The sequence below is a fragment of the Nothobranchius furzeri genome, chromosome 5 (assembly GCF_043380555.1).
Source record: "Nothobranchius furzeri strain GRZ-AD chromosome 5, NfurGRZ-RIMD1, whole genome shotgun sequence".
In the NCBI taxonomy this organism is placed as follows: domain Eukaryota; kingdom Metazoa; phylum Chordata; class Actinopteri; order Cyprinodontiformes; family Nothobranchiidae; genus Nothobranchius; species Nothobranchius furzeri.
This window is the reverse complement of record NC_091745.1, coordinates 11,138,532-11,158,474: the sequence shown is the minus strand read 5'-3', so window position 1 is coordinate 11,158,474 and position 19,943 is coordinate 11,138,532. Positions and strand designations below refer to the sequence as shown.

Sequence of the window (19,943 nt, the reverse complement as noted above, 5' to 3'; positions counted from 1 at the left end):
TGCTGAAGGAAAATCCTCATTGGGTAACTGACTGTCTTCACGCTCTGTGATTGGCCAGTCAAATAGAGCGCCTGCCCCTCCCTACACACAAAACTCTGCAGCCGGGAGCTCACAGCTCAGTCCGCGTCCGGTCCATCCACGCACACACACAGACAGTAACGGATCTCTCTGTGCTTGCCTTACTGTTGCTCACGTTTCTTCAGTACTCCCTATGTTTTCTTCAGTTTGCTTCTTTTTAAAGTTACTTTAAAGTTTTTTAAAGTTACTTTTGTCGTAACGTACGTGGTGCATTTGACAAGACAGAGCTGAAAACGGCTCGTGCTGCGTCAGTCACCGCCTCCGCTCTGGTCGTTTTTTTTTCTCTCTCTCTTTCCTCTTCCTCAGGATGCACTCCCTCTTTCCTATTCACTCTCTCTCTCTCTTTACATTTTTAATCACAATTGTCTATTTTTTTGCTCATTTTAAATATATTTTAATCATTTTCTAAATTCTTTTTTCTATTTTACGTTTTGTTTTTGTGAAGCGTCTCGTGATTCTTATCTTAAGAGGCGCTATAGAAACGATCTTTTCTTCTCTCTCTCTTAATCCATGCACTTAAATATTAATGTTCTGATTTTATTTAAAAACTTGTTCTGTAATAGTTCCTTTACTATTGTGATTAAAAACATTTAATCTCAACTCTGAGGCTGCTCTGTAAATAGTTTTCAAATAAACAATACACATAGCAACTTCTGATCAGACTTAAAATAACGCATTGATGTAAACCACACCCACTTCCGGTTAAACTACACCCACTTCTGGGTTAGGCCACGCCCACTCCGAGTACAGATACAGATAATTTAGATGGTTGAACAGATACAGATACAGATAGTGGTGTACTCGCTCATCCCTATTATGCGGTACCTGCTGCTGTATTTGCTTTTTGGTGTGACATCACTCACTGCTGAAGCAGTCGGTATATGCTAACATCTGTGCAAAGTCCTGAAAGGGCTGAATTTGAATATAGACACAACAGATGAACGGATCGGGTCATCTTATCTCCCGGTCAATTACCTTCTTCCAGAATTTTCTCTGAAGTTCCAACAATGTAAACACACCTTAATTTGTCACTGATGCTAGCCTGCACAGTCCGGATTTGAAAAGCTCCCATCTATTTGAATCCTCTTCCAAAGGCTTACGCCACAACCCGATTGCTCCGGGTATCAAAGGTCACTAAAGACAATCCAGACTCTCCTCCTGAGCCGTTCCATATCGGTGGTTTGGCCTACCGAGCACTACCAGAGCTGGGGTATCCCTGTCTATCTGCATGAAACTCTTGAAGTCCTAACTCACCGACACTAGCACCTACTCTGAACTTCCCTTCTACTACTGCACTCATTTTGCTCTTCCGGCTGCGCTTGCAGTCTATTTCCACTGACCCTTGTCACCCCTGGCAGAGCCGGTCTAGTGTTCTTCCCTCTAAGTAGTTAATGCTTACCCATCACTGCTGTGTTACTTTCTCAGTTGGAAGAGGCTTTGGATGGAAGTGTCTGTCAAATACATTAGCATAAGCATATTTAGATACAATACAAGAGAGTTTTTAAAGATTTTTTTGTTCCAACCAGGAAACCAGTGCAGTGAGCTAGCATTATTTTGAATGAGCTCCAGCTGTCCGGCCAATTGCTTCTTAGCAGCTGTATATAACAACAACATCACTATGACAATATAAGTTTTTTTATTTTACACTTTAAACAGTTTGTTGTTTAATTTTTGTTTTAAGATGATAGTAAGCTGATTTAGTAATAAACTTCATATGGCCTTACCTTTAACTCTGAGTCCCTGATAACACCTGGTTTCTGATACAAGCTTAATTATTTCGTGCTACTGGGTCTAGATGAATGCTGATCACTGGTCTCAGGCCAAACACAGTGACTTTTGCTATTACTGGATTGGGCAAAAGGAAAATCTGACTCATCCACTCATATTTAATGGATACACTCTTTCGTCACTGGATGCACATCTTCAAATAACTTAGAAGAGACATAAATGGCTAAAGCCCAAAACATTTTTGAAATATAGAACTAATATTTGGTATTAATAATGCTATTCTACCTCACTTTACAAATCAGTTAACCTCTGGAGACATTTCTTTCAGAATTTGTTCAGTGTCCATGCACAGAAGGCTGAGGGTTGAAACTCTGGTGACTCCAATAAAATAATCCTATATCGTTTTTGTTAATCCGTCACAGATCCATGAGAAGCTGAGACAGTATGAGAGGCAGAGTCCCACCCCGGTCCTCCACAGCGCCTCCTCTCTGGCTGAAGACGTGAGTTTATCATTCACACTTTTTTCACTTAGGCACAGTTAGCCACCGGGAGTTAGCGCTCACAGAGAAGCAGAGCAAATATCTGAAGGGAATTTTAACGTTCTCAGAGTGCTGAGTCATCATGATGCTGATCTAATAAAAGTTCACATCCTGGTTTTCTCAGTGGACAGAAACTGCTGAGCTGAGCTGCTTGCTGCTTATGTCTGATTATTAGCTGTGTGCTTCTCAGGGCTCATGCATGTGGTGGTTTTCAGGTGGCAGACGAGCTGCAGGGTGGACCAATGAGCACAGAGGAGAAGGAGCTGCTGCACCTGCTAATATCACCTCACCTGAAGGTAAACACACTTTGAGCTGCTGTTGTTAATTACCCATCTCAGTGTGTGCACCACTGATTTTGTTTCCTTGGTTAAAGTTTTTTTATTTTGCTGACATCACCCCAAGAGCTGCTTAGCACATTTTTGCTCTCAGTGTTTCTCAGCAGCCGAACATCAGCAGTGTAAACTCAGCTCTCTCCTCATCAGGCCGTGCTCTCGGTGCATGACATCGTAGCGCAGAAGAGCTTTGACCCCGTGCTGCCGCCGCTGCCCGATGACTTCGAGGATGAGCTGGATGAGGAATCTGTGAAGATAGTCAGGCTGGTGAAGAACAAGGAGCCACTGGTGAACTGAGACTGGAAACGGATTCAGAAAGCAGCTGAGGATGACCTCAGTGGACAAAAGAAAGATGTTTTCTTTTCTTCACCCATCAGGGAGCAACCATCAGGCGGGATGAAGCTACAGGAGTGGTGATCGTTGCTCGAATAATGAGAGGAGGAGCCGCTGATCGAAGCGGTAAATTTATTTATCATCTTCTTTTGTGTCAACAGAGGGATTAAACCAACTGTTGGTGAGTCGTAACTGTTTGAGGCAGTTTCACTTGCACACACAAAACAAACGTCTTAAAATTAAAACACGACAAGAAAATTGTCCCAAATAGTTTCTATGTGAGTCAAGCAAAGAAGGATTAAATATCAGGACTAGGATTATTGCGGATGAATCTCAGTAATAGATCCAGTAAAACTAACAGTGTTAACAGAATAAACAGCTGATTGTTTTTGTAGGTGTTGTGATTTGATCGCAGAGCCGTTACAGCAGAGTCAGCTAATCTAAAACGGTGGATTGCAATGTTCAGGAATTTGAGCAAGATTCTGCACGAAGGTCTGTAAACTGAGAACTATTGATTTCTGTTTATCTTGCTTAGGCTGTCAAATTCTATAAGGGAAGTTTATTTTCTCCCTTTTAAAACCCGTCAGAGCCTCATCAGATATCCAGTTTATTAGTAAATTACAAAAAGACAATAACAGCCTTGTTTGTTCTGTCACATGGCGGTTTAGACCGGTTCTTATGAGGATTTTAAAAACAAAGCTGTCAACAATCAGTTTAACAAACACTTAAACCAAACAGGACAAATACATATATTTATCTTTTGAACTTCCTGTTTTATAAGCCTGCAAGGAATCTGACTTGGTTAAAAATGGTAAAGGTCTAACAAATTATTAACATTTTACCGTAATTTCCGGACTATAGAGCGCTCCTCAATACAAGCCGCACCGGGCTAAAAGCCGCAGATATCTACCGAATTGAAAACGTAGTTTAACTGAACGTAACTGAACTGATCAGTTTCAAACAAAACAGAAAAGTTATTGATTAGTTTATTCATCGTCATCCTGCTCACTGAAACCACTGAAGTCATCTTCTTCAGTGTCGGAGTTGAACAGCCTCAGAAGAGCTTCGTCACATACCTTTTCTGTGGTGATGTCAGTGTCGCTCTCCGTGTTGCTGTCATCATCCCCGGGTGACGCTGGGAAAACAAGCAGCGCCGTTTTACTTTGAAAAAAATCCTCCTGGGCGCTTTCCGTAACACTCCTTTAACCATTCCTTCATTAGACTTTCTAGCATCCATCCTTTCTGGTTGACTAAGGCCTAGTCCACACGTAGCCGGGTTTTTTAAAAACGAATATCTGCCCCTCCAAAAACGTGCATCCACACCACCGCGTTAAAAAAAAAAACTGTCCACACGTACCCAACTACCCCTGACTGCATCCCGGAGATCGGGGCGGGGCTAAATGTGGGCGGGGTCAAACGTTTAGAGGTGGGCGGAGACAACTATTTGACTCCTGCGTCCTGCCCCTCTCAATGGAACCAGGAAACCGCTATGCAATGTGTGTGTGCAATGCTGTGACAGGTGTCGGGACAGAGGGAAGTAGCTGCCAAAATGGAGGTAAGCTAGGATTTTTCTTTCTCTGTTTTAACAATATCGAGGACCAGTGTTGGGCGAACGTTTTATAAACTTGGAAATTAAAGGTTTTTTTCCCATTATGAGTTTTAGATGATACATATAGCCTATTTTACACATGCGGGGCGACTTACTTTTGAGGAGAAATGTTTATAGGGTTCCCACGGAGTCTTAAAAGCATTGAATTTATGAATTTGAAAGTAATACCTTTAAAAGACTGGAGAAACCCTTCAATTTTGGCATCTGGGTCTTAAAATTTGTGTTGGATGTAAGTTTTCTGTACTGCATTTTTCTTCTGAAGTTCATCAAAATATTCCAAACAAGTGATGACACCAAGAGAAGCACTATTTTTAGACATTTATTTCAATTTTGTGTCTTTACTGTTTGCACTGTTGCTTTTATACAATAGAAATACTGCAAGAAATTAGGGTAATAAAATTAGCAATAATAAAAAAAAATGTCTTAAAATTAAACTAAAATATAGGCAACAAAAATTATTAAGGTTCTAATGTCCAACCAGATCGGTTATATTTTTAACCATTTGTTTAAAAATATTACCGATCTTCTACCAAGTGCCCACCCAGTGTTTTGTCAAAATATATTGGTAAAGTTGTATAGATAAATAAATGAAATTAGTTCAATAATTTTATTTTATTTATTTACTTTTTTGCTGATAGTGCCGTGAAATAGGTATTAATTTTCCATATGGCTTTAGAAAGATCTTAGACTTAAATTTAAGTTGAAGAAACCTGTAGGAACACTTTTATAGCTTTGGGGAGATATGTTGTGTGGTCATGATTACTTTTTGGTGGAAATATATTTTACAGGGGGAAATATGTTAGTTTTTTAAGCTTTTTATGTTCGTATCTGAGTTCTACACCTGATGGGCTTCATTATTATGGTTAGAGTGCTAATCTGATGTGTGTAATTATATAAACGTTTTGCTCAGTCAAGTGTCAACAGAATAACATGAATGTTTTCATAGTGAATGAATGTTGTCATTGTATCACCAAGGTCTGAGGAAGACAGAGTGCAGGCACGGAAAAGACGGAGAGAGGAAAGAGTAAAACAGGTGAGAGACAATTTGATTAATTCTTGTAGTTTAACTGTTGCTTGCAGACTAAAGCATAATTCCTTCACTTATTTCAGGGCCTGGAAGTGGTCCCTCCTAAGAAGTCCTGCCATACTGAATGAGTCTGTGCAGCATCAGGTATTGTTCAAACAAGTATTATTGTACACAACCCCCTAGGTTGTCGAAATGGGATGTGGGAAGATTCAAGATTCAACCTTTTGTCATATGCACAGCTAGAAAAACACACTTTCTGCACAATGAAATTCTTACTTTGCCAAGATTAGAAAATTAAGACCGTTCCAGACAGTGCACTTTTTTTTTCAAAGCAAGTTTTTCAGTCATTTCTCTATTTTCATTAAACCAGAATACTAAGCAACTGATCTTTTTTACAACTTGCATCGTTAATATGCTTTTTATGAACCACAATCTTTTTCCTTTCTAGCAGAGGCTGAGAACTTGCTGGAACTGGACTTTTCTTGTGTCATTGTTTCTTCTCCAACCTCTATTTTAATTAGAGGTGTCAAATAATTCCATTACTTGCAATTAATTTTTTACATCCATGATTAACGTGTTGTATATTTTTATTATGTTTATCATTTTTAATCTACTGCTTCTTTATGGGACTTTTAAATAAACCAATTTCTTTTCCTGTTCTTGAAGGGTTGATGTAAACTCATAAGTTGAAGGGTTGACGTTACAGTGACAAGACCAGTGAGAGATTAGCTGCAGCAGTGTTTATTTCAGCGACCTTGTTATCTTTACTCTGTTTTTTTCACCCTTCTTGCAACTTTTTCCAAAGTTATTGTTACCATTTGGATGTAATGGGTGTGTCACTGAGCATCAAGGCTGCTGACAGCTTCTCTCCTGTATCAGACGCACCTCCGTGCTGCAGTTTGGAAAGACCACAGCATCAGCTGTTTGGCTAGCTGTTAGCATTGAAAATAAGGCTTATATTATGTACAGTTATTAGATTAATTTGAAAGATTAGATTACTTTCAGATCATACATAATTAATGTAAAATATGTTTTTAATCTCTTGACAGCAGTAATTTTAATATTGTCTTTATTTTTGATTAGGAGAATTCTCTGCTTGAGGACACCTTTGAGGCAGCAAGGTGGTGTACCACAAGGTCCTACAAAGGAAGCCTTTCCCTTCCCCAGGTCATCACCATGGACAGGGAAGCTTGCCGGAGGGCAGTGGAGAGGTCAGGCTTCTGTGATGGCCTGGATGAAGAGGAGATGAACGATTGCAGGGAACCGTTCCTGTTCATGTTTAGTTTTCAGTCAGACTATGAGGAGTTCTGCAGAGAAATTGAGGAAAAAAGGAAGATGAAGGTGTTTCTGGTTTTGAAATGCCATAGTACAGCGGTGTCACAGTTTTTGCATTCTTTTTCCTCCTCACATTGTTTTTTTTGGAGGTTCTCTTGTTTTTTGTGTGCTTTTTGGTTCATTTGTTTGTACTTTTTTTATTCCTGTGTTGGCTGTTGTTTGCTCTATTAAATTTACCTTTTTTGAAAAATTTAGTCTGCATTCTTGGGTGTCTCACACAATGTCTCACCACCCCGCCTCAAACCCTGGCATGTTTTAAGAAGTATCAGCACAATTTAAGTCTCTGTTCCTCTTAATGTAGCTGATATAACTGAGTGTACAACAAATTTACCCGTGTCTGTCTGTACTGTTTTACACTCACTTGGGAAATGACTATTAAAATACAGGCAGCATTGATAAAATCAACTATTAAAATGGTTTTGACAGGTTCAAAGAATAGTCTATTAAATGCTTGAACCTTTTATAGAGGTACCAAAAGTATAGCTAAAAGACACAAATACCTGGCTATGTGCTATAAATACACATACCATACAAAAGTAGAAAAAAGAATAAAAATATCAGAACAGATTGGATCAAAAATGGCGCCTGTAATTATCTGCTCTTTAAAATTATCATGACATCCAGCAAACAAGTCATTTGATTACCAATGTTATGCTTTACATGGGTTTTGTGGGTTTTTAGGGCTTTCTAATCCTTAGAAAGGGGCTACTCGCAGTTTCCTGGTTCCATTGAGAGAAGGGCAGGAGTCAAATAGTTGTCTCCACCCACCTCTAAACGTTTAACCCCGCCCACATTTAGCCCCGCCCCGATCTCCGGGATGCAGCCAGGGGCTACTCCACGTACCCGGACAAATACGTTGTTAAGGACATGCCAGACCTGTAGGCGGCAGTACTTCCCCCGTTCTTAACCTCGTCCTTCGTCTGTGGTCTTCCGCAAGGAGCAGTAATTCCGCTTGCAAAAACAAACAAGCAGAAAGCGCTTGGACAGTTGATGGATCGGGTAGTGACAGAGCGCAGCCCTGAGGGCTTCCATGATGCCGGCTAGTGTAAACACAGGTCGCACACGTGATGTCAGCATTTTTCTGTCGTGGAAAGTGACGTTGCGGACCTTAAAACTCCGGTTTTGTCCGTCCACACGCAGACACCCAAAACGGAGGAAACACAGATCTTCACTTTGGCCGGAGTTTTTAAAAAGATCCGTTTTCGTGTGAAAAAACTCCGTTTTCGTGTGGATGACAGGCCAAAATGTAGAAAAATATCTATGTTTTGGCAGATCCCCGGCTACGTGTGGACAGGGCCTAAAGCCGCACCTCATTATAAGCCGCATGGTTCGAAGCGTGGGAAAAAGTAGCGGCTTATAGTCCGGAAAATACAGTAATAATTTTAATAATTGAAAATAAATGGAATATGACACAACAAAAGTAACCTTTTTTAACTAGGTAGAAATCAAACTGACACCTGGCCATGTTCATCTGTACAGTTGCTAAATTTATTAACCGATGTTGACCAGTGAGTGGAAAGACTGTTGTAGTGAACCTGATTAGGCTCTTTTAATTATGTAGAGTAATGGTTTATGCTCTTTTATGAAAGAGGAACCATCCTACATATTTTATAGTTTTAAGAAGACTCAAAGGTTGTTTTCATCGATAAACTGTCGATAATATCCGTGGGTCTGTGTTTCAGTTCAATGAAGAGACAAGTTTGAAAGTTAAAAGATTTAATTCTTCAAATTAAACTAATGATTTTGAAATAACAAGCAGAGGAACAACAATCAACATTGGCAACTTTGTTGAACAATCTTTAACAGTTGATATTGTAAACTTGCTCAAATAGACCTTGTGTTGGAGGTGCTGAAGATTGAGAGTGATGTGATGTGATTATGGATGCGCGTGTGCAAAGTGTAGTGAACATTGAAAATGAGGTGAGATGAATGCGTGTGTGTGTCAGATTTTGCTTCAGGAAGAAACAGGTGTCTGAGTGAAAAGTGATGGTTTGAATAAACTTAGGTTTTGTTGGAAAAGATGCATCAAACGTTATCTATGTGTACTGCCTCACCGAAGTCGGACACTCTTTTAGATCCGGGACGCCAGAGGATGGTGATGTTTCATCCAGGTGACACCAGCGGCTGGCAGAGGAGACGTAGATGTCCGCGACCCGGTCCAGAGATGCCCGCGGGACACGTTGATGGAAAAACGTTTGCAGATGCGTTTTCTTAAGCTTAGTTCACTCAGAAATCAAAAGACTCGAGGCGAGTCCGCGTTAGTTGTTGCAATTCAGCTATTCCTGTCTGACTTGGAAAGAATAGCGTGGGGGGGGGGGGGGGGGGGCGATCGGCTCTGTCCCCCCTTTTGCGTTTATTCAGGTCTTCTCTCTTTCGGGGTCAAGCACGAACTGAATCATCAGACTGAAACTTACCAAAAGCCTTTCTCTTCTCAAAGCAAAACTTGTGCGTCAGCAAATGTGTTTTGGAGTTTACTGTGAGAGTGTGTGTGTGTGTGTGTGTGTGTGTGTGTGTGTGTGTGTGTGTGTGAGTGTTTGAAGGTCACCACTAAAACATCTTCAAACATTATTTAATTAAGTATGGATTCATTATAGTTATGATTACCCAAAGCATAATAATCATTCATTTGATTAAAACACATTTATAATGAGCAAAGTGATAATACTGATCATTTAACAACTTAAAATAAAGGGAAGAAAGTTTGTTATGTTATGACTACTTTTCCATGAGAACACATCTTCTGGCGCTGCAGGTGGCAGATGTTATGGTTTCCAGCAGACTCTTGCAGACTTCATGTCTGCAAAGGTCTCAATCTGTGGGTGAAAGTTCTCAGCGACCGAGCTCTTGACCCAGCCGAGTCAAATGACCTTTGGCACAGAAAACCCATATTTCCTCACGTTACACTGTTTATTTATTGAAAATGAAAGAAACAACTAAGTGTCACGTTGTGAGCCAAGAGGAGGTTAGGACTCAAAGATGCAGAGATTCCAGATGACACAGGGTTGGTAGAAATAACGTAAAAATCATTTTATTAACAAATAAATCCAAAACGGCAGGGAGCCAAAAACCAAAATCAAAAAGCCCTAATAACAAAATCTAGAGATATCCAAGAACGTACGAAACCAAGAGATACAAAATCTAGAGAGGGGAACGAGACACGGCTGACACAAACAATGACCCAACAACACACTGAGACGCAGACAGGGTTAAATACACTAGGACAGGATGAGTGGGAGATAAGCTGCAGGAGCATGGGGAGAGAAACCTAGTGGAAACAATTAACTGATCAGGGAAAGTGAGCAGAGGAGGGGAAACTAACATAACCTAAGAGCAAAAACAAAACCTAAAGACAAGAGCAAGCTAAATAACTAATGTTCTAGGGAGGAAGGAGAACTTCAAAAACCGGTGGAGAAGGAAACACTAAAGGAGACTATTTAAATGAAAAGCTGAACCTTATAGAAAAACTGCAGAGGGGTGACTAGGGGAGACCAACGGGAGCACAGGACCTGGGAGGGATAACCTGGAGGGGTTGCAGACCAGGGTACACATGAGGAACACAAGAAGACACACAAGGCGATCCTTAGAGGGGGATGGAGCACAAGGAGACACATGAGGGAGACACAGACCATGACATTGTTTTATAAAAACCCACTTATGTAATTTAAGACATTTTATCTGCTCTTTCTGCTGGGCTCGATCATTCTATTATTACTGACAAAAGACAGCAACGATAAAGCTGTTAGGTTTGGTCTTTAGGGCATGAGCCTTACATTTAAAATGATTTGAGAAGGCATGCATCTTACCTAAAGTGGGTCCCTACACAGATGCAGCACACTGGCAGGACAAGAAACCTTCCTTTGAGCCAAACAAATGACAACTCTTCATCCTAAAGTCTCAGTTTAGAACGATTGCTAGCAAACTCTTTAATGTAGTTGACATTGCCTAGTTCCCAAAAACAAACTCTTCAAGTTAAAACTCCCAGAAAAAAAATAATCCATTTAAAGATGTTTGTGTCCAGCACTGGTGAGAAATGCCACGAGAGGGAAAGGCATTCTTTCTATGGCCCTGAGCCAGGATATTACAGAGCCGGGGCCTCGAGAGACTGCCGATCTTTAGTGACGTGTGACTGCATCTCTTTTTTGCACCAGCACAACCGTTTCACGAGAAAAGCTCCTAAACATGAGAGGCTGCAAGCAGGAGACTGATTTCTGAGAACAGCCTGATAGAAGTCTGAGTCTGGCGGACGCTGCAGCAGGACAAAAACACAAAAGAAGCTCCTGTTCTTGAAGAACAGAGTATCTGTCACGTGATTCACACTCAGCAGCAATCCACAGAATAGGGGTTACCATGGAAACATCAACCAGATGTAAATGCAAGTGATATTTGACATTACAAATCCACAGGGTGGTCCAATGAACCAATTAGTGTCGACTAGAGTGGTGGTCGACTGTAGCTTCCTGGGCGCTCTATAGGTGGTGTTTAAGAGGAGGTGGGGGTCTATGCTCCCCCTCCACTGAGCGCCCTGACTTAGTGTGGAAGACCTGATGCTGCCGGGGCAGACGGCTCCTCTGATGGCGTTTCCTTGCCTTACCTTACTTTGCTCATCTGGACTCAGCCAAACATAATTTTTACTTGTGTGTGTGTGTGTGTGTGTGTGTGTGTGCGTGCGTGCGTGCGTGCGTGCGTGTGTGTGCTTGCACATGTCTGTTAATGTTTTTAACCTGTTATGGGAATCTGGGGTCATTTTATAAAGCACTTTGTTTGAAAAGCGCTTTATAAATAAATCTGATTGATTGATTGATTGATTGATATTAATTAAACTTAATGTCTTTCTGACTTCCTACTGTGCAGAATTGTTTAGGTTGGGCCTTGGGCGATGGTGTGTGTGTGTGTGTGTGTGTGTGTGTGTGTGTGTGTGTGTTTGTGTGTGATGTATAATATCATCTGCTGCACGCTTCTCTGTTGTGAGGGGAAGTCATGTCGATCCCACCCCCCTCAGCTTTTGGTTTCATTGTTGTGGCTGCAGCTATAAAGATCTGATCTGAAACAAGAGGTTTCCTGAGTCTGCGGATCTGATAACAGCACAGATGTTCAGATACAACTGAACACGACAGACTTGTCACGGATAGCTCTGCAGCTCACAGAGTCTCTGTTCCTCACAGGTTTGGTCCACGTAGGAGATGAACTCAGAGAGGTGAACGGCGTCTCTGTGATTCACAAGAGACCAGATGAGATCAGTCAGCTGTTGGTAAGACCAACACAGAATCTTGATACAGCAGTTCAAACTTTTTCTCCCGAACCTTAAAATGAGTTGTTTTAATATAAACATGTTTTTTATCAAAGTATTCACCATTATTGGAGAGATTGTTTAAAGAAAGGACTTTCTACGTGCAGAAATGTGATGATGTCAGTATTCAAAGTGAAAATATAGGGAATATGTTTTGTGAAAATTGAAAATTTGAACGTTGAAGTAAAACGTGTTCTATAAATCATGCATGCGTGCCTAATGAAAGCTGTTTTTAGAAGATCTCACAAAAAGGGGTTCTGCATCATGTCTGATTTGCTGCAACAGTTAAATCCAATAAATTCTGACTCTAAACCTGGGAATGCTAAACTACAAAAAGTATCCTCAACTCATATTTTATGCATAAACTCTTTAATCAATCACAGAAACCTTTTGAAATCCACCTTAAAACCAGTTATTTCGCTCTGAATGTTAGACTGCAGTCATATTTGCTCTTCTACTTTCTTCATATCTGTCGGATCGCTCCTTCTCTGTGGCCGTCTCCAAGTTTCGGTCCTCCACCACCTCCCTCACCCGCGGTGTCCCACAAGGTTCTGTGCTAGGGCCTCTACTCTTCCTTTCTCTATCTGCTTCCTCTCCAGCACATCCTGAGCTCATTTAAAGGAATCTCCTATCATCTTTATGCAGATGACATCATATTGTACATCTCCTTTAAGCCCCATGAGATGTCTAAGCTGCAGCTGTTACACTCCTGCTTAGACTCCATTAAAACCTGGATGGTGGGAGCTTTCTACAGCTGAACGAAGATAAGACTGAGATCCTCATCTGTGCCCCAGACAAGCTGGTTCCCAGTGTCAGAGATTCTCTTGGTCAGCTTGCTTCCCACACCAAACCCTCTGTCAGGAGTCTTGTCTAAATGAAGGAATGAATGAATATAATTTGTCATTTATTTGAACATACATCAGCATAGTCTCAGCTAATACAATAATAACTAAAGTGTGCATGCACTCAAAAGGAGCAAGACGAAGCATAGCATAAGCCTACTGGTTGTGCAGCGCACCAAGCTAAAGCCTGATTTATACTTCTCCGTGAGCTTCCCAATGGAGAGACACACACGGAGTGTCTGAAAGCTTTTCACATTTGAACTTCTGTTCAGGCAGCGGAGCGTTGCAAAGCAATTCCCCGCCAGGACAACAGAGGGCGTAGCGCTGTTCTGTGGTGTCCTGCATCCATAACACTCATGTATCCGGTCCTCAACAGTGTATTTACTAACATGTTTATACAACTCAGAATTTGTCATTCATTCTCATCCACCTCTTCATGTGGTCGCCACCTCTGAACCCACATGTTCTGTCATTTCCGTCCACGTTTGCTTTGTATTTTGGACTCCTTCACTCACGGGTGAATAAATGTTAATGTTTTCAGACTTTTTCTGCAATGTGTTCTTCAATCTGTTCTGCTTCTGCCACTAAATATCTGTTTACCTTTTAACGAAGCTACAGCGGTGCTGGTGACTACTATACAGGAAGCTGCGTCCTGACCAATCACTAGCTTGTGGTCTTCATCACTTTCGACGGATGTTTAAAATTTTGGACTTGTCTCTGTCACCCTCTATGAGCCTGTCAGAGAGACCTTATGCTGACGCATAATGGCGTTGCGTGTCTCCGCACCGACACAGACGGAGGCGTATAAATCAGGCTTGGAGACCAAAGGTGACAGATCATTTGCTGCTGTGGCCCCCAGACTCTGGAGCTCTCTCCCTCTGAGCCTGAGATCAGTGGACTCAGTGGTCTCCTTTGAAAGGCAGCTGAAATCTAACCTGTTCAGGCTGGACTTTATGTGGCCTTCTGTTCACGCTCTTCTTCCTCACTTCCTTCTCTTCATATGTGTTTCTGTAAATTGAGAGTATTATGAATCCGTGTTTCACTTTTCATTTTTATTCAAACTCTTTTTTCTTATTCAAACTCCCCCCCACCACCACCACCACCACCAGCCTATTTTTATTATGATCTTTTATTTAAATAATTTATAATTTTTTAAATTATTCCTTGTAAATCACCTTGTGATCTTTATCTTCAGAGGTGCTACATAAGACATGTTTCTGCTCCTTCATCTTTCTCAAACTCATTTTTAATCTAGTCGCAGTCCCAAGGCTCCATCACTCTAAAGATAATCCCAGCCATCAAAGAGGAGGACCGCCTGAAGGACAGCAAGGTGAGATGAAGCAGGACCACAGTGTGGAGATTAACCCTTACATGTGCTTTCATCTACACACACAGCGCTAGTTTTAACAGTGTTGACTAACCTTGCACTGCAGGTGTACATGAGAGCCTGGTTTGACTACACCCCACTGGATGACAAGGCCACGCCCTGCCAAGAGGCTGGACTTCCCTTCAAACGGGGAGACATCCTGCAGGTTGTGACCCAGGATGACCCCACCTGGTGGCAGGCTAAGCGAGTGGGAGACAGCAACCTGCGGGCTGGACTCATCCCCTCCAAACAGTTCCAGGAGAGGTGAGAACATCCAGTGATTTTTGTGACTGGGTTGCAAAAGTTGGCACCAAACAGTTAACCCAGATAGCACCAGTACGCCTCGTTCAGCCAGTAATAATCCTTTAAACCCACATTCATGTGTTTGCTAGCAGAGGTCAGCTGTGATTAGATGGAGCATCTAAGCAGCATGGGAAAAATGTGGGAATACAGCATTGTGCAGTCGAACGCTGATACTGAGTGTCTTAATCCGTGAGTGGGATGATCTCAGCAGGCTGGGAGGTCCCTGCCAAACACCCCAGTTATGACCGGATTATTCACAGCAGCCTGAGAGAAGAAGCAGAACGCATGGATGGAGAGTTTAAACATTTGGAATGAAAGGATGAGTTACTAGACGACTGGACAGACCAGTTCAGGCCTGCTGTTATAGAACAGATGGCCGGGTGAGTTAACTGGGCTCTTGGTTTATCGTTTCTCTACAAAACAACTAAATAGAGAGTTACATAAATAAATAAATAACTGCTGCCATGAAGTAAAACCGATGAACTAAAATCAGCAGTGAAACTGATTCAAGTTGTGCTTCACTGATCACCCATTTTTGAAATAAGTTTAACATGCAGGCTGAACATGAAAATAGTCTCCTACATTTAGCTCCTGCATTAGTTTCTGACAGAAAATAGACGGTTAAGTTCTAGGATTTTAAAATCCTGTCAGATCTACGTCACTAAACAACGCTGTCGATCTGCCACAACGCCGTGGCGGCGTCAGGGACCCTTAGGTTGTTTATAAGTTGTCAGACCATGGTGGTAATGTGGCGCAATCGTGTCCTTCTTATAAAAGATTAGGCAACGGTGGCACGACGGGAGCATGGGGGCGGTCTCTGCTATGCTGCAGACCTCTGTGTATCTTGGACATAACTTGTTTTTTTACTGCAATTGAAGCCGCAATCGTTACGCTTTTTTAACAAACCGCTCCTATAGGTGTCTGTCCTCATCAGTCCCTCTGCAGTCTCTGGTGATCTGAGCTCTAACAGAGAGAAGCTCATGGAGCGCCGCGGTGCTCCAGATTGCATGTCTTAGCTGATTTTGTTCCAAAAGCAAAACTTACTGCCCGTGTTTCCTTTCATTTTCAATTTCTTTTCCCGGCATTAACTCCCCACGTCATCATGGCATCTCCCTCCGTTGCACCATGGAGCATTAGCCTTTTATAAGACAGACCATTATCACAATATTATTACCAAGCGAGGCAGAACGGATGCCACAAAATTCGCGCAACGCCATGGCGTCTATTGTAAAAAGGGCTACAGTCACTTAACGTTTCTGGACTCGCCCATCTTGACTCACGACGAGGAAGGCTGTTGTTTTAAAGTCCAGAAAACAGCAGGGAACATCCCGACTCCCGTTAACGTTAGCAACACCACCACACAGCAGAAACTCCTCCAGGTTTGAGTTATTGGTGGAGATAAATCATCAACAGTGCAAGGAAAGGAGACTCCAAAACCTAAAGTTCAGCTGTGATGTGGCTCACTTCTAGTTCCTGGAAATGGTGCGCCAGTGGTTTTTGCCCTTTGAGTGTGACTTACAAGGCATTCATTCCTACTAGAGACCACTGCAAATGTACTGATTAAATGAGCGGACCACTCCTTTAAAAGGCAGATGGACATAAAGCCAGCTGCTCTTTATCTTTGTCTGCAAGTAAACTTTATGAATTGTTTTTTCCTCTTCTTACATTTTGCTTTCTGATTCCTCTCCTGCCTTCCTCCTCTTTGGCTCCTTGCCATGCTGCACGTTCCTCCAGGCGACTGGCCTACAGGATGAAAATGGGAACACTCCCGAATCCTAAATCCCCTAAAAAGCCTCTCTGTAAGTTTCTGCCTCTTGGGGTTTCACGCCATCTTCTATGTCCTTCCAGAACCTTTTCCACTAACAAACTGACTCATCACAGAATTTGTGTTGACCTCTTTTGCTTTTTATTGGTATTCTCTAACCTCTTTTTTTTAAATTAGTATTCACTCTCCATCCTCTGGTGAAGGCTTGCTTCGTTTTAATTTTTGCCAAAGGGATGAGAGGGAGATGAAGAGCCGCAGAGATGGAGGGAGGGATATGAATTAATCTCTTTCATGTTTAGTCCATCTGGCCAGCTAGTAGACAGCAAGTTCAGCCTAAATGGATCCAGAGAGCAAAGCAACAGCTGCTCACTGCATCAAATTGAATGCTCCTCTCACCTGATTCTATAGAAGACATGTAGACATTCAGGTGAGCGAATAAAGAGGCGCATAAGCTTCAGGCGATCCGATTAGGCCTGAGCCATGAGGAGACGAGGGCTTATCAGGACAGCAGCTAGCTGTGCAACACCACACAGCAGCAACCTGCAGGAACGCCCCAGTCCAAACACCTCCTGCTCACATTACTTAACCAGATAGGAGCTTACAGATGTGGTTCCCCTTCTCATCTCGGACATCAGCCTCTTTTTAAGTAGCCCATAAAACCTCACATCCAACTGTCATGCTCACAAAACGTGTTTTATTGTCCCTAACGATGTTTTACTCTTCTTATAAGCTGAACAAGGATGCGACAAAGGTGGGTCTATTTGCAGCCACACACACACACACACACACACACACACACACACACACACACACACACACACACACACACACACACACACACTTGTTCAAACAAACATCCACCCCCCTAAATGTACAGTGCAGCTTTAAAGCTGGGATGTGTGTGCGTGAGTGAAAAGCTTTTGGGATTTCTTCTGCTTCAAGCTTAATTCCCTCCCTCCTGCTGCTGGTGCGTCAGAGCAGAGGTTCTCTGCAAGACTCGTGTGTGTGTGTGTGTGTGTGTGTGTGTGTGTGTGTGTGTGTGTGTGTGTGTGTGTGTGTAGTCTCAAACGATGCTCAGGTAGAGCATTGCTCCTGGAGACGTTAGCCGAGTGAAGGATGCTGAAGAAAACAACAGCTCCTCTCCTTATTTGACGTCACATTCAGTTCTCATTTGTTTGTCTTCATGATGCTGTTTTATTTTATTTTATTTGTGTCTGTTTATAACGTTTTTTGAGAGAAATCTGCTCTCAATTGGCTGAAAACTAGCAGCTATTTCTCTTTATCAAGCATTTCTTAAATAATCCTTCTTCCCTCCAGTAGCTTCATTTCCTCCGTGACGCCCCTCCACCCTCTCTCATCATGCCGTGTTGCTTTCTGAAGCCGGGCACACACTGCACTCCTCTTGGGTCGAACCCGCACCTTTCCATCCCCCGCCTGCCTCCCCCTCTTTAACTTTTCCAGGTCTCCAGTGCTTACCCCCTCTCTCCCCTGCTTGCCTCCCTACAGAGGACTGTGACTGTGAGGGCTATTTCAATGGACAGTACATAGGTGAGAGCGTGCACGTCTTTCTCCACCATCCTCTTCCTCTCTGCTGTTTGCCTGCTGCGGCCTGGCTGTTGACTGTGTGCTTACAGCTGGGGGTCAAACTTGCTGTTTATGTTGAGTCAACCTGAGGACGAGATGAACAATTCAGACAAGAATGACTAGATGAGCAGTTGATCTTTACAGACGAGTAAATGGTTCAAGTGCTTGGGTGAATGAACACATCCCACATGTTGGCGTGTGCCAGTTCAGAGACTTCAGCATTAGTTTAGTAGTTTACCGATCCAACACAGTTTCAGAATCACTCAGAATTAAAGTAAACACACCAAACAACAACAACAAAATGAACTCGAACATTTCTGAGGAAACTTCAAGGGAGGCAACACTTAATAAACAACAACTGTCTGCATCTGAATTTATAAATGGCATCAGAGGTGTAAAAACAACCGACATAAAAAAAATGCTTCAAAAATGGCTGCCGGTGGCTTTTTAAGGTCACCATGGTAACCAAATGAACCTGACAGACAACTCAATGAGCGAAGAACAGCACTAACATGTAAGTGTCAGACAAACAGTTCTCAGAAGATTCAGAACCATGAGCAGCAAAATATTTGGAATTATTTGGCAGTTGAAAAATCTGTGGCATCATTGTTTTTAAACATAAAACTTTAAGTTTGATTGTGTAAAACCATAAAATAAATGAAAATGTCAGCTCAGCGAAGACCAAATGTATGTAGCCCGTTTAAACTTTAAAGGTTTAAAGTTTTAAATCATTTTCTTGAGCCAGGATGTGCTAAAATGACCCTTTACAGGGATAATGAAAAATCACTCTGCCCCTTCACTCCCTGAGGCCAGAATACTGCACTTGCAACCTGAGCCTCTCCGTACCACTGCGCTCATAAAGTCACACTTTACAGCAATCCATGTTAACACCTCAGGACAGACGAGCTGTGCATGGTGAGCATTTATTGTAACATGTTTATCATGGTGGAGCCTCAGAAGAAACAAAGAAAACTTTTATCTCATGGAGCTGAAAAAAGAAAAAGAACGTCCCTTCACAATATAGGAGTCAAACAAGAGTCAACATTGGGAGTTTTCAGAATCATGCATGCTCTAAAACAAATAAGGCTGCAGACTGATTTGTTTTGTTTGTGAATGTTTGAGCTTTCACTGGGTTTCTAATTATTTATATAAGTTCAGTTTAAATTCAGCTTATTTATATAGTGCCAAATCACAACAAGAGTCGTCTCAAGGCACTTCATCTAAAACATTCCAATACAGGTCAGTTCATTAAGCCAATCAGAAAAAGTTTCCTACATAAGGAACCCAGCAAATTGCATGGAGTCACTGCATGGTCAGAGTTTTTACAGCAATCCTCATACTAAGCAAGCATTTAGAGACAGTGGAGAGGAAAACTCCCCTTTAACAGGAAGAAACCTCCAGAGGATCCTGGCTCAGTAAAAGCAGCCATCCTCCACGACTCACTGGGGATGGAGAAAACCGAGCAGATACACACACACACACACACACACACACACACACACACACACACACACACACACACACACACACACACACGCATGCACGCATGCACGCACGCACGCACACGCACACACACTGTTTCCTTGTGGGTGGCCAAAGGGCTGAGACTGCCTGGGGGTCCTAGCTCGTGAGAAGTGGTGTCTTGGACTGAAGGTTTCTGGCCCCCAAGTTGGTCGACGGTCGATTGTGTGATGGAGAAAAAGACTCGTTCCTCTGCAGTGGCTTGACTTTGTGTTCCCTATGTTTCTGCTGCACCGAAAATGTTGGATTCAGAGCATGGGTCCAAATTTTCTAAAACGAAGCTGAATCGGAAAA

At 42.2% G+C, this 19,943-nt stretch overlaps 1 protein-coding gene and 1 long non-coding RNA gene across 5 annotated transcripts in view; both read left to right on the top strand.

Annotated features, from left to right (window-relative positions):
- mpp3a (MAGUK p55 scaffold protein 3a) overlaps nucleotides 1-19,943 on the top strand; it is a 55,088-nt gene that overhangs the window by 14,861 nt on the left and 20,284 nt on the right. For 3 of the 4 annotated variants that reach the window (XM_054741298.2, XM_054741300.2, XM_054741299.2), the window contains exons 4-13: nucleotides 2,229-2,306; nucleotides 2,561-2,641; nucleotides 2,828-2,965; nucleotides 3,055-3,136; nucleotides 12,144-12,229; nucleotides 14,366-14,440; nucleotides 14,544-14,740; nucleotides 16,514-16,578; nucleotides 17,275-17,295; nucleotides 18,051-18,092. In XM_054741298.2, the coding sequence (XP_054597273.1) occupies nucleotides 2,229-2,306; nucleotides 2,561-2,641; nucleotides 2,828-2,965; nucleotides 3,055-3,136; nucleotides 12,144-12,229; nucleotides 14,366-14,440; nucleotides 14,544-14,740; nucleotides 16,514-16,578; nucleotides 17,275-17,295; nucleotides 18,051-18,092 (865 nt within the window). The remainder of the gene's footprint in view (nucleotides 1-2,228; nucleotides 2,307-2,560; nucleotides 2,642-2,827; nucleotides 2,966-3,054; nucleotides 3,137-12,143; nucleotides 12,230-14,365; nucleotides 14,441-14,543; nucleotides 14,741-16,513; nucleotides 16,579-17,274; nucleotides 17,296-18,050; nucleotides 18,093-19,943) is intronic. The other variant, XM_054741301.2, reaches the window with a different exon arrangement.
- LOC139069960 (uncharacterized) lies at nucleotides 3,143-9,289 on the top strand. The gene is made up of 3 exons (XR_011520625.1): nucleotides 3,143-5,652; nucleotides 5,730-5,790; nucleotides 6,730-9,289. It is a non-coding gene; the product is annotated as an uncharacterized lncRNA (long non-coding RNA).